The sequence below is a fragment of the Solea senegalensis genome, unplaced genomic scaffold (genome assembly GCF_019176455.1).
Source record: "Solea senegalensis isolate Sse05_10M unplaced genomic scaffold, IFAPA_SoseM_1 scf7180000014256, whole genome shotgun sequence".
Lineage (NCBI taxonomy): Eukaryota > Metazoa > Chordata > Actinopteri > Pleuronectiformes > Soleidae > Solea > Solea senegalensis.
The window spans coordinates 38,019-51,579 of record NW_025321003.1 but is presented as its reverse complement, the minus strand read 5'-3'; the positions used below and the strand labels follow the sequence as shown (position 1 = coordinate 51,579).

The window sequence follows — 13,561 nt, the reverse complement described above, 5'->3', positions numbered from 1 at the left end:
AGTTAGGTTTGACTAAAAACACAAAAAGTTTCCAAAGGGGAATTCTTCTGCTTTTGTCCCCGCCCACCCTTGCTCTGCTGCCGTACAAACACTCCCTCAGTCAGGTCTGATATTTTGGAGCCTGTTTTCAAATAACGAATGCCAACAAGCAAACCAGCAACGAAACATCGTTTCTGTTCAAGAAGAATCAGCAAAAGTTACGCACTGCAGCTTTAAACTTAATCACGATGTAGTGGTTCATCACAGAAATAAACTGCTGCTGCTGCTGCTGCTGATGATGATGTCACTTATTCTTAAGCACTTTTTTATAATGACTTAAATAACGACCTCCCTCCTCCCTCCCTCCCTCCCTCCCCGGTGGATTGACGCCGTCAATGCACAGACGGTGTTTGTCTTGAAACGGTGACTCATCAAAAATCCCTCAGTCACCGACCGTCATGGTTTTATGAAACACTGGTCACCCACTCACGGGCTCTGTGTGGAGGAGGAAGGATGAGTGTGTGCACCGTTTCAACAGAGTGGATTATTGGACTGGACTAACACTGAGCTGTCCTCACACAAGCCTGAGTGACTCAAAGCCTCCTGACTCGGGTGACTCTGGTGTGTGTGTGTGTGTGTGTCTTTGTGTGTGTGTGTTGTATATCGTGGGTAGGTGTGAGGTGAGACTTTGCTAAGTCTGCAAACTGAACCCGACCCCTGTTGACCCCCGTGTGGAAACATCTGGACATGGAGGAGAGAGTCTGTGGAGGTCAAGGTCTGTCGGAGCAGCTGTCCACTTTCCAGAGAAAAAGAGTTTTCGAGCTCCCGGAGTTTCCATGACGGACCTTTGACATTAAAAATGTATCGCGTAGTTTTAACACTTGCAGATATCTCAAAGTCCCACGTAGCTGCTAGAAAACAAGAATTCTGTGGTTTGATACAGTTTGATACAGAAGCCTCGAGTCTCTTCAGTCTGACATTGTCAGATTCTTTCTTGTTTACCTTTAAATAAGTCCATGCTGCATCTCGCACTCACATTCCTGAGCTTAAGCCTGAGCTTAAAGAACCATTAACTTGATAATTCTGGTTTTTGGATCATGTCTGACTGATCCTGGTACTGAATATCGTACCAGGACGTTTGCAAGAGAGAAAACTGATGTGGTGTGAGGAAACTTGTACATCAAACTTCCTTTTAGAATAATAAAAAGACAACAAACACCAAGTGGTGAGCAATTAAAAGTGTCAGTTTATCGACCAGACAGTGGACAAACTGCCTTCCTAATGACTGCAGTCTGTGCTGAGGTCAAAATAAATCAACACCATGACAGTCCAACAAGGAATTGAGTCTATATTTGATTATAAACGCCATCGTTTAAGTACAGATATCTCAATAATGTTTGACTCTATAAAGCTGGAATTACACCTTATTGTGCGACAAACATAAAAAATGACAAAAATGCTAAAATGCTTCAAAATGTTGGACCAAAAACATCTCCCTGTTTCTCTCTTGAGTGTTTTTAATCCAGTGTTTCTGGAACTCCTGTGGGTCCAGACCCAGTCTTTGGTAAACACTGTTTTAATCAACAAACTGACCGGCTCCTGTTGTTCTTCGTCAGGATGAATGACTAATCGCAATACAGGAGGCAAAAACTATCATTTTTTGATGAATGAATCGTCTTGATCTACAGTCTTATTCCACAGACTGAAGAGAACATCTTTGTTTCTCACAGATCTGCACAAATATCATCATGTCAAGTCAAGTATGTTTTTGGAATGAAAATGTGAATAATGATGTAAAAATGACCGTTCCCTCTGATATCACAATTGCAATTCCTGTCAAAATAATCACAATGAGATGTTTATTTATCATTCAGCCCTACTAAATTTTTATATCAACAACGTTCTTCAAATCCATCTGCTATAAAAACAAAGAAGAATACGGACAAATATGGACGTAGATAAACTAGCTGACAACATCCATCAGTGGTCAAACTGAGCATAAATGGAATTACACGACTCATCAAACGTCGCGTAATAACGACGCCGTTTAAAGACTCATAAACATGTGATATGATGATGATGATGATGATGAGTCCACAACTGAAGATAAAACCCCCTGAGACGTTCTTCTCCATTCGTAAACAAGCACCAGCACAAACTGAGATGAAGACGGTGAACGTTGCGTGGAGGACGAGCTCCATCGCTCTGTCCTCTGTCCTCCCAGCAGACAGCAGGAAGTGTCTGTTTCCTATTATTCACTCGTAAATCTGCCTTCACCTTCCCTTTCTGTGGGCAACACGGTCACAAGCACACAGCCCGGGTTACTGGGAAGTTCTCGCACAAGCGCAGATGCTGGTGTCAGAGTGAGACTGCAACAGCTGAAGATGCTTCATAAAAGACACCTGAAGCATGTTTGAGTCTCCAGTGTCATCCACACGTTTACTCAGGACTCCCACACCTTGGTTGCCATCCAATTCAAGGACTTTCCCTCAAATTCAAAGACTACTTGTAAGAGCTTGTCTTCATCCATGATGGCGTCCACTTTCATTGCTCTGTGATTGATCTTGGTCAAAGTCAGTCTTTGGTGAGACAGAGATCTTGGAATTTTCATTTCCCAGGCATCACATCGTTATTTTTCTCTCTCTTTGCTTAACTTTACTCGCTCGTTGTTCTGCACGGAATCTCAGGTCCACGACGGCGGGAAACGGTGGACAGTGTCCACAACAATGCTAGTATTTATGGATGGTTTCAGATTGATCTCACACTCAGAATGAAAAAGACCAGAAACTCCTGATTAAGACTTAAAAACTCAAGCAAATCAAGTGAGAAGTAGCAGCTTACGTCGTCATAAACTTCTCATGAAGACAAATGGACTTGTTGGGAGGTGCCACATGAGCTTGTGGACAAGTGGTTCTTCAGAGGGTTTTTTGAGGGGATTTTCCCTCTCGACAAGAAGAAAAAAATGTGTAAATTGCGGATCTGGGTTTGGACCCAAACCCTCAGCACTGGAGTCAAGTGACACCCGAGACGAGAGCATGCTTACAAACAAACACGACTCCCACACAAACTTCATCACCGCTGTTATTGAAACGCTTTGGCAGAGACCGTTAACACTGACCCCCAACTCTGGGCAGGAGATTCATGTGAGAATCTCATGTGTAGCTGCTCAAACCTAGAAAGACCAACATGTTAAGATGTGGGAAGAGAGAGAGAGAGGGAGTAAACAGAGGAGGAGAGAACGAAATAATCCCCCCGGGGGAGAGGGAGACGGAGGGGAAGAGAGTGACGGGGGCTGCTGACCATATCTTTATTTGGGAGACATTGTTTTGGTTTGGGCAGATGTGGGAGCCTGAAGCGAAGCCACGTTCCCACATGGAGAGACACTTCAGACACTCAGGGAAAGAGGAGGACGAGGACGAGGACGAGGACAAGGAGGAGGGGGAGTGATGCACATGCGTGTTCAAGCATGTCCTCAGTCACACATGCACACACTCACACTGACTGACTGTTTTTTAGTGTGTGAAATGTTCGGCGAACAATGCCCCGTTTTGTCAAATCCCGCCTCCTTCAGTTTATGTGAATTTCTTGAGTCCTGTTTCACCAGTGAGATCCGGATCCACTTCAACAGATGAGACACAGGACTGGGAGTGACATCACCCCCAGAGTTCACCGAGTTCAAACTGAGAATTTGGACAAACATACACAAATATACTGTAAGTATTTGTCCAAACCTGCGTTTCACTCAGACTTTGGTCTCTTGGCCCCTTGTCTCCAATGAAGGACAATCTTCACACTTTTGGACAGTGCTATGCTTCCAACTTTGTTTTGCAACAGTCTGAGGAAAGTCCTTTTCTACTCCAACATGACTGTGTCCCAGTAAAGAACTATAAAGACATGGTTTGACTTTGAGTTTGGTGTGGAAGAACTTCATTGACCAATCTCATCTCAACCCCATTGAGCACCTTTGGGATGAAGTGGAACAGAGACTGTGAGCCTTAGACCTTCTCGTCCAACATCAGTGCCTGACCTCATCAATGCTCTACAAAATGAATGGACACAAAATTCCCGTAGAAAGTCTTCCAAGAAGTGTTGGTGTCATGGTCAATTGTCCAAATACGTTTGTCTATATCTTATATCTCATGCCACGAGTTGAGTTGAATCCAACTTCAGGGCACGTTCCTATGTAAGGAACGTCCCGTAAACCTCTGAGGAACATCTGAATATTTTCACACTATTAGATACAGATATGGCAGCAAGTCAATCCACTATCCTTCTTTTCACCCAGTTAATAATTCCACTTTACTCTTCACAGCAGCTTATATTGTATTCTCACGGTAAAGCAGATGTTTCAAACTGTTGGTCAACTGCTGCCTTTTATTGGTAAGTTTGTGTCACTGAGGTGAAACCAAATGAATGATTTCAACTGAATCACTGGTGGTGACAGTAATGGATCAACAATTGTCATGACACAAGGTCAAATTGTTGATTTTCTCTCAGGACTTTGGTGTGAGGAGTGATCATTTTACTGAAACTTCGGTTTCCTGTTGGAAAAAGGTGTCTTCTTGTGAAATAATCATTTTGGATTGGTATGAGGCTTTGTTAAGCCTGATGTCTTCACTCAGCCAGTAAAGCAGAGTTCTCCAGCATCAGAAGTCTTGTTTTTTTGGATATTTCAGGCGTTAAACCCCCAAAAACCCATCGTCCTAGTTTAAACAGACGCAGCTCCTCTCGTCAGAGTGCATGCCGGTGGTTTAGTCTGTGTGTGTGTGTGTGTGTGTGTACGGTTGTGAAATATCAAATGGTCGACTCCTGTGGTGACGATTGATCTGGGTTTTTTTAGCTCCTGATCCAGATTTAGCCTTCAAACAAGCGCATGTGGCACCAATTCTCCTTCTCGAAAGAAGACAAAGCCTGTCGTAAGTTATGGGTCACACATGCTTTACCGTATATGATATTTGGATGAGCATTCACGGTCGATTTATAGCAAAATAGCACTCGCACTTGCGTGCGCGCAGTCCTTTGCAGATGTTTCGTCAACATGTGAAACTCCTGGATCCGTTTACGTCCGAGTGTGAAGTGACTGCAGTAGAATGAGAAAGTGATGCGTTGTTGACTTAGGACTGGAAACTTCAAGTATCTCAAGTTGAGGAGGAGTATCAGAACAATGGTAGACTCTTTTCCGGTCAAGTCAGATCAAGTCAACTTCATTTCTATAGAATATTTGAAAACAACTATTGTTGACTAAAGTGGTTCACAAGGTAAAAAGACACTTTGTACTAACTGAAAGGTCTGGCACAGGTCACCACTAGTTTTGTTGTTGTTGTCTGTAAGATTCTGTGATATTTTCGAATTTTCATTGGAATGTCTTTGAAGTCCAGTGAGTTCAACTCATACAACCTTGTATGAAATGTCAACGAGTACGTCTTGAACAAACCTTTCGTACAACATTTTTCAGTCACAGTCATTTTCAAAATGACATTAATTTGGGTTCCACTCCATTTAGGTTTAAATGAGCCCAGAGTGTGAGCTGGAGGTCACACTAAATACTTGACACTTAGGCTGTTCTGAAAATGTTCTGCTATTTTATGACTGCATAGATATTTATGTGTGTTTTCTGGCTTCATTCTGATACAAATCCCAGTACTTTATATCATAAGATCTACAGTCTTGTTCATGAAGGACATTCAGAGAGAACTGGTAGATATTTTGTGTTTTCGACCAAACTTTTCATGAAGGAGCTCAAAGCCAAGTACTGTGAATACAAGCATCCTCTAAGGTGATCACCATAGACCCTAAAACCAAATTCTTCTAATTTCTTCAACATTCTAATCAATTTGAACAAAGAAAAAGTATTGTTGTATTTGGTTGGATGTAGGGCCTTTCAGTGAGGAGTTGTCGTGTCCATGTTCTCCCCATGTGTGCCAGGGTTCTCCTGTTTCTTCCCACGGTCCCAAAACCATGCAGATTAAGTTAATTGGACCGTCTTAAATTAACCATAGGTGTGAATGTGAGAGTATGTTGGGCCTTGCCATAAACTGGCGACCTGTCCAGGTTGACCTTCTGCCCTAAGTCAGCTGGAATTGGCTCCAGCAACGACCACAAACCTCATGTGGAGGATAAAGTGGCAGACAATGAATGAATGAAGTGTGTGAGCACAGCAGGGGGTGACTCACGGGGGTAAAACACGGCAAGGTCAGCTGGCAAGAAAAAGTTGAACCAGGCTTAACTTTTACCACAAAGCCACATTATCTGGCCAATCAAACATACAGGTAAATTTTTTCCAGATAACCCTTTGTAAAAATCACTTGATGCCAATGCGATAAACTTTCCAGACATAATAAATCCTGTCTGAGTGCATTACAAACCACCGACGTGTGTCGTGATGGCTGATTAACCATAAACCACGTTAATCTCTTACTCAAACTCCACTCAAATTTCACCTGACGCAACCTCAGGGCACTGTTTTTAAAGTGTTTTGTCAGTGGAGGTGTTTTGGGTGTCAAATCAAGGAAGGGGCAGCTCCAGCTGGATGGAGATCCTGAGATAGACCCAGAATACTTTTTTGATGGAATATAAAACCCATGCGGCCTGGGAATGCTTGAGGATCCCTCAGGAGACACTGCAGGATGTGGTTAGTGTGAGAGAAGGGCACTTTGCTTACACTGCTATTACGACACAGAGCCACAGAAGAGGCAGAGAAATGGATGCATGATCGATGCAAATGTCTTTCTCAAAAACATAAGCAATAAGCGAGAAATTGATTCAGAGCATCCAAAAATGGACCAGACACCCAAAGTGTGACTACTTTACGGCCGTTCCAGGAATTAAAATAAAAGTTATATTATGTTTTTAGTATGTTTCACTCTGGCCTTCAATATAAGAGCCACTGACTTTGGCTTTTCACTTCTTCCTGTATAAACCTTTAGCCATAACACTTAAAACGTTGCTTACAGAAGGTAGGGCGTAGGTTTGCGTGTGGACAGTAGGGACCAATATTTGGAGAAAGCCAGATTGTCCCTCGACCAAGGAGGTTGTGTTTTCATCAGCAACTTCCTGTCTCCAATTTTGTTCCCATAAAAGCTTGGTAAGAATCAGATCAGAATCAGATCAGATTTTGGTCAGTTAAAAGTAACATGGTTCAGAATCAGACGTGTATATGTGTGTGTACATATATATATATATACGTGTATATATATTTAGGGGGGAGATCAGAACACATGGGTGAAAGACTGAGCTTCATTTCTTCACATTTACACAATGATTCGTAATTTTTTTAACTTACACCACAAAGGAGCAAATCACCAGATTCTGGCCCGAGTTCGGGACACAATGATGAGGAAAATTGAGACACAAGTTGAAAATAACAGTAATTACTATTTAACTGAGCTAATGTTTTTCGAGCTATAACTCAAAAATAGAGCATTTGGGGCTTAAAATAGTTTCTTCTGGTAACACATTCGCCTCATTACATCAATCACACATACTCCACTAAGCCCTAAATTGACCTGCTGCCACAACAGTCGAGTCCCTTTTTCCTGCTTCCCCCCTGTGTTTGTTGACATGTTGTGAGAGTGATACACAGAGAGACATGGGCTCCTCCACAGCAGCTCAAATCTATTCTTCAGTGTCAAAACAAACAGCAGATTGTGGTTAAGAAGGTGCTTTCAGACACCGCAGTGGGTGTTTCACAGTCATTCATGTGAAATTTCACTCAAGACAACAGATGACTGTATGCTGAGGACATGGGCATGGTTGGGGAAGCACCTGGCTGTCTACAGCAACCGTGTGACCCCCACATTCCACTACAGGGATTATGCCAGGCTGAATCACCATGTAAACCTCTGCGAGAAGTCCCCACACCCAAAACCCCCCACAACACTCTCCTACACGCCCTCAGTTTCATAACAAACACAGCTGACACTCGAGAAGGAGAAGCTCCTACAGTCGTTCCCCCTGACACGTTGTAATTCACACTGAGGATAATGTTAATAAAGTCAGTCCTGTACGTGTGAAAAATCAACATTCCCTCATGTCTGATATTGACCTCAATTAAGTGGCCTCTTCACCTGGAAGGAAAGAGTCACACTTGACTCAACTGAAGCACTGACATATTTCCTCCACAGTTGAGAGAGCGGGGGAGGGGAGGTGAGGTGAGGGTGGCGGGGTCTTCTACCAGCTGTAGAGACTCTGTAACATGTTAAAGAGACAACTTTCCCATCTCCTGTTGGCCTCTGTTTCCATGTGGTATTGTTCGGTCACAAGACAATCCAGACTCTTTTCGTGTGTCGTTCCACGCTGGTAGAATGACCTACCGAGAGCTACCAGAACATCCCTGTCTTTATCCCTGGAGGGTAAGGGTAACTAACCCTAACCCTTGGGGTAACCCTAACCCTTACCCTACCTGGTATCCCTGGACAGAAGATTCTGCATCCGTCCACCGTTCCAATCTCGTGGAGTTCTTTGCGATTCTTCTTCTACTGGATAATAGCATAATGGTCATAGGTCATTTTTCTCAGAGCCACTAGTACTTTTCTTTCATCTAACCCTGTAGGGGGCGCCACTGTGGATAATCCGCATTCTTGATTTGGCCGAGTTTTTTACGCCGGGTGCCCTTCTGCACGCGACCCTCCCATTTATCCAGGTTTGGAACCAGCACGAGGAGAACACTGGAAGTGGCCCCCTCTTGTTGGGGGGGATTGGGTAAGGTACCCAATCCAAGGGGTACCCCAGCCCTTGACTTTGGGTTTAGGACCAGCAACCCTCTCGTTACAAGTCCAATTCATGAATGAAGAATATGATCTATAGCAGCTAAATGCGACTTACTTCATTACTTTGGATACAGACAGACGTAGTTCTTTGATCAATACCAACATAAATCCGATAAATCTTTGTATTTTTTCTTCCTCATGAGTTCATCACTCACTGTCTTTGTGAGTCGGGTCGGGATTATTACAACAGGAATACAGAGTTCTTCTTCAGTGACAGAGAAAGAAAAGAGAAGTTCACACTGTTCAATCTTCACCGCCGCCGAGAGAGAGAACGGATCACAATGTTCTCTCTCCAAACATTACCTTGACGGAGGAACGTGTCAGTGTTTCTACGGCAACGGTCACCAACGCTCGCAGCCAGTGACACTCAATTATCGTCATTTTCCCTTGCGTTTTTTAAATAGATACTGCACTTTTACACGTGTTTCTAAGCTATATTACTATATTATATTGTATATATTACCGCATTTATTTTAAAAAAAAATAACTATATTTATGGGTTGGATGTCGAGGAAAATTTGTGAAATATCGCAAAATTATGTCACAGTATTGATTGTTTTTAAGCCTATCATTTTTAACTGATGTTACACATAAATATTTAACTTTTTTGTGAATTAGCATATAAAAATCTATTAAGTTTCATGAGTGTATCGCAATATATGATTTCGCAAATACTCAGTATGTCATAATACCATGATTATATCGCATTGTGGTGTCTCTGGCGATTCCCTCTCACTCTTCAATCTTCTCTCTCAATCTTGCGTCCATTATTTTCTCAATTAATCCAGTAACTTGTTTTTTAACGGTAAAATGTCACAAAATGTTGAACGATTTTGAGTTTTATATTGAAACAAATGTTTAAATATTGAATTTTAAGCAGCATTTATCAAGTGTGTGACATCAGCAGCAGTAACATCAGCAGCAGCAGTAACATCAGCAGCAGTAACAGCAGCAGCAGTAACATCAGCAGTTACAGCAGCAGCAGTAACATCAGCAGCAGTTACAGCAGCAGCAGTAACATCAGCAGCAGTAACATCAGCAGCAGCAGGTTCTGAATGATTCATTCTGCCTGAAGAATGAGTTTGTTTGTAGAACAAAGGCTACAGCGCTGGAGATGACAGAAGAAGAAGAAGAGGAACAAAGAAGAAGAAGAATGCTTCATTGTCAGCAGCAGAACAAATCTTCGTCTCTGTGGTGAACGTACATCAGCTTAGATTTTGCAAACCGTATGAAAATGAGGCAACGGCGTGAAAGAGTGACGCCATTTCCCTCTGAGTTTGGAGAAAACCTTTTTTTTACCAGAATGAGGAAACAAAGAAGTGGCCTATGATTCACTCTCATGTCCTACGACCCTGAAACGCATCACAGGCAAAAAAAAAGACTATGACACAAGCTCAGCGAGAGGAAACCTGTAGTTTCACTAGTGTGTGTGTGTGGTGATGGAGGCGGTCAAACAACCGCAGAACACTGAAACCAAACAGGAAAATATGATCAGTGACAAGTTAATGAATGGAAACTGTCTGTCATCTTCCTTCATCTGATTAATAGCCGTAGGATTTTAAAAACCTTTATAAAAAGGATAAAATAGTCCTTTATTAATCCCACAATGGGCAAATTAAAGGTAATAAACATGTATTCTCAAATCTATAAATGAACAATTTAGAGAAATATTGACTTTTAAGATAAAAATAACTAAATGAATCGTCCACTATTTTGATCATCGATTATCTGGTTTTGAGTGTTCAACTACAATTTTAATAAGTTAATTGAGAATGCTGAGTCATCATTGTCACTCTATATTTCCTCTTTTTTTTGTTTATTGAGAATGCATAAATATTGTGTATTATTGCGTTACTATGAGTTGTTTTCCTGTTTTAATTGAGAATGTGCTGAGTCATCATTCTCAACTGCAGTTTTACTATTTTATTTTCATCGAGATTGCTGAGTCAGCATTTCCAACTATACTTTTTCTGTTTTCTTTTGTATTAGTTACAAACTAATTAAGTGTTTATAATTCTTAATTACTACGTAGTTGTGAATGCTGAGTCAGCACAACTCTATTTTTCTTCTATCTTATTTGGTTTATTGAGAAAGCATTTCCTTTGTTATTAGTGTTAGTTATTATTAGTAGTTCTACTATTTTAAGTGAGAATGCCGAGTCATCGGTAAGTATAAAAGGTGACGATGAAAAACTGTCAACAAACAAACAAACATGTTCTCACAGATGTTTTCTGAATCAAAGGATTCTTTTAAAATCACTGGAGAGGACAAAAGGGAGGGCGAGCTGGTTGTGGACGAGAGACAGACAGAGACAGAGAGAGAGACAGACAGAGACATTCAGACCTGAGTGTTTCAGAGGAATGTGTGGAATGAGGAAGTAAAGACAGAGCTGCTGCTCTGAGTTAATGTGATCAACACAACAAGGGAAAACTATTTATTGTGTGTGTGTGTGTGTGTCATGGAGACCAAAACCTGGTCCTAAAGAACCTCTGAACCTCATTTCTGAGGAGCTGGTTAAAGTTGAGGACTAATATTTGAATTGCGGTTAGTTAAAAGTTAGGGTCAGTTATTAACTGGTTATGGTGTATATGACTTAATTATTGGTGAAACGCTGCCCTCTACAGGAATATAAAAAACAAACAAATTCTGTCTTTAAATTTCTTCAACTGGAACGACCCCTACGTAGGATTTCCTACTCGGAAAGTCGGAGAAACCTCACCAAGGTCCCGACATTGGCGTCATTTTTATATCGGACACATTGGTATGCTGTTTTTGTGTGAAAAAAATCACGTGGAGTGTTTTTATCGACTGGCAACGCTAAAAACAGCTAACAAAGGCTAGCCTGAGGTATGTTTGCATTCGACTTTTCAGAAATGGGTAAGGGTTAGCAACTCAGAGGTGACATCTCCGACGTTAAAGGAACACACCATTATTCCGACTTCTCAACTGGAACACACGGCCAAACTCGGAAGATGCCGTCACTCCCACTTCCAAATTTTCAATTTACAAAGTAAATTTAACGCATTTTTTTTTTTTACACTCAAGTTCGTCATCTTTAAGTATTTACTTAAAGCACTCTTAAGTGGTTCTTAAACCTTTTAACACCAAGTACCACCAGAGGAAGCTCGCGTACCACTGCTGGTTCACGCACTTCAGTTTGAGAATCATAGCTCTGAGGCTCATACTTCAACAACAGAAAACAAATGATTTTTGATAAATTTTATGAAGATTCTTAGTAAAAATCTGCCAATAGATCCTCCTAAATGTTACATACTGGACCTTTAAATCCACGTGTGTCCATAATAACTGTTGTAATAAGAAGAAGAACAACAACAATAACAACAATAACAGTAAATGTGTCTTCTTACCTCCAGCACTTGGACATAACTGGAGGGGAACCAGCCCCGGGCTCCATCGTCCCTCTCTCCCTCCCACCAGCCTCCGGGCAGAGCTTGGACCACCTTGATCACGTCCCCGGTCTCGAAGCTCAGTCCCTGCTGGTGCTGGTCTCCACTGAACCGGTACAAACTTTTACAGTACGATCCAGACATGACGCGAACGCTGTGTGTGTGTGTGTGTGTGTGTGTGTGTGCAGCAGCTCTTGGCGCGTGCTGGAGCGGAGTGAAAGTTGTGAGGAGTTCGTGGACAGGTTCTCCTCCTCTTCTCCTCCTCCTCCTCCTCTCCACCTCCTCCTCTGACTCACAACCACAAGACCTCCCTCCCTCTCTCACTCTCTCACTCACTCACTCACTCACTGCTGCTCAGTCTGAGTCCAGCGGAGACTTTTCTGTGAAGCTACAAACAGTGAGGCCGGACGTCAAGTGAACGCGCCTTCAAAATAAAACCAGGCCATGTCTTTTTAAATCATCTTACCGTTCCTATTCTCTTGTTCATTGGGAATTCGTTTGCGACAGGTTTTCCTCAATGTTCATGCTGAGTCAGCATTTACAACTTTCGTTTTCCGTTAGAAATGCTGATCTAACATTAGCGTTCCTATTTATTTTAATTGAAATTGCTGACTATAGTTTTCCTGTTTTCTTTAGTCTTTTTCCAAATACAACGTTCATATTTAAATAATCACATTTTCTTAAGGGTTACATTTTGCGGCCAATGTCAACATTTCATACATCAAATAAAAAATCTACTGTCATTAGTAGTTTTAGTATTTTTTATTATAATAACTATTATATTTCACACTATCACTGTTAAATTATTCATTCAATTAATTAATAATCTGAGCTGTGTTTTAGGGTTTATTAATACATTTAGTGAGAAATGTTTCTTTTCCGCGTAGGAGACAGTTCTCTGCACTGTCCCCGTTTTATTTTGAAATACTTAACCGGAAGTGACAACTTCTTTTCATATAGCCTGGATGATGACAAGGTTTAGACTGGTTAGAAGCAGTTATGAAATAAGAAAGAAAAACATCATATTCTGTTTATTTCCAGATAGCTCGAAAGATTAAAGCTGTTAAAGGGCCAGTCTGTAGAATTTTGGTGAAATAATTTTTTGAATCAAATTTAATAAAAAAAAACATCACCTGATTGTATTGTATAGTGGACAATCGATTCTTGTAATGAAGAAGTTTTGATCTGAGTCAGCACTGACTTTCATATGAACCGAAAATTTGCCCGAAACACAAAAAAACCTGTTGGTTCCTCTTTCACTCAGTTGCCTGGCATCACTGACACATCACTGTTTATTGTTTGCTCCGGTTGCCACGAGTTACACATGACATATTTTCTATTTATGTGGCTGCGATGATGAGGCTCGCGGACATGGATTTTTTTTCATTTTCATTCTATAAAATATAG

The 13,561-nt window shown here is 41.4% G+C and overlaps 1 protein-coding gene across 1 annotated transcript in view; it reads right to left on the bottom strand.

Moving 5' to 3' along the window:
• The window catches only part of LOC122760970 (growth arrest-specific protein 7-like), a gene marked incomplete at its 3' end in the record, with an annotated part of 33,956 nt that extends 21,518 nt beyond the window's left edge, over positions 1-12,438 (bottom strand). The window contains exon 1 of the mRNA XM_044016183.1: positions 12,116-12,438. Coding sequence (XP_043872118.1) covers positions 12,116-12,298 — 183 coding nt within the window. The remainder of the gene's footprint in view (positions 1-12,115) is intronic.
• Between the last annotated feature and the right edge of the window lie 1,123 nt (positions 12,439-13,561).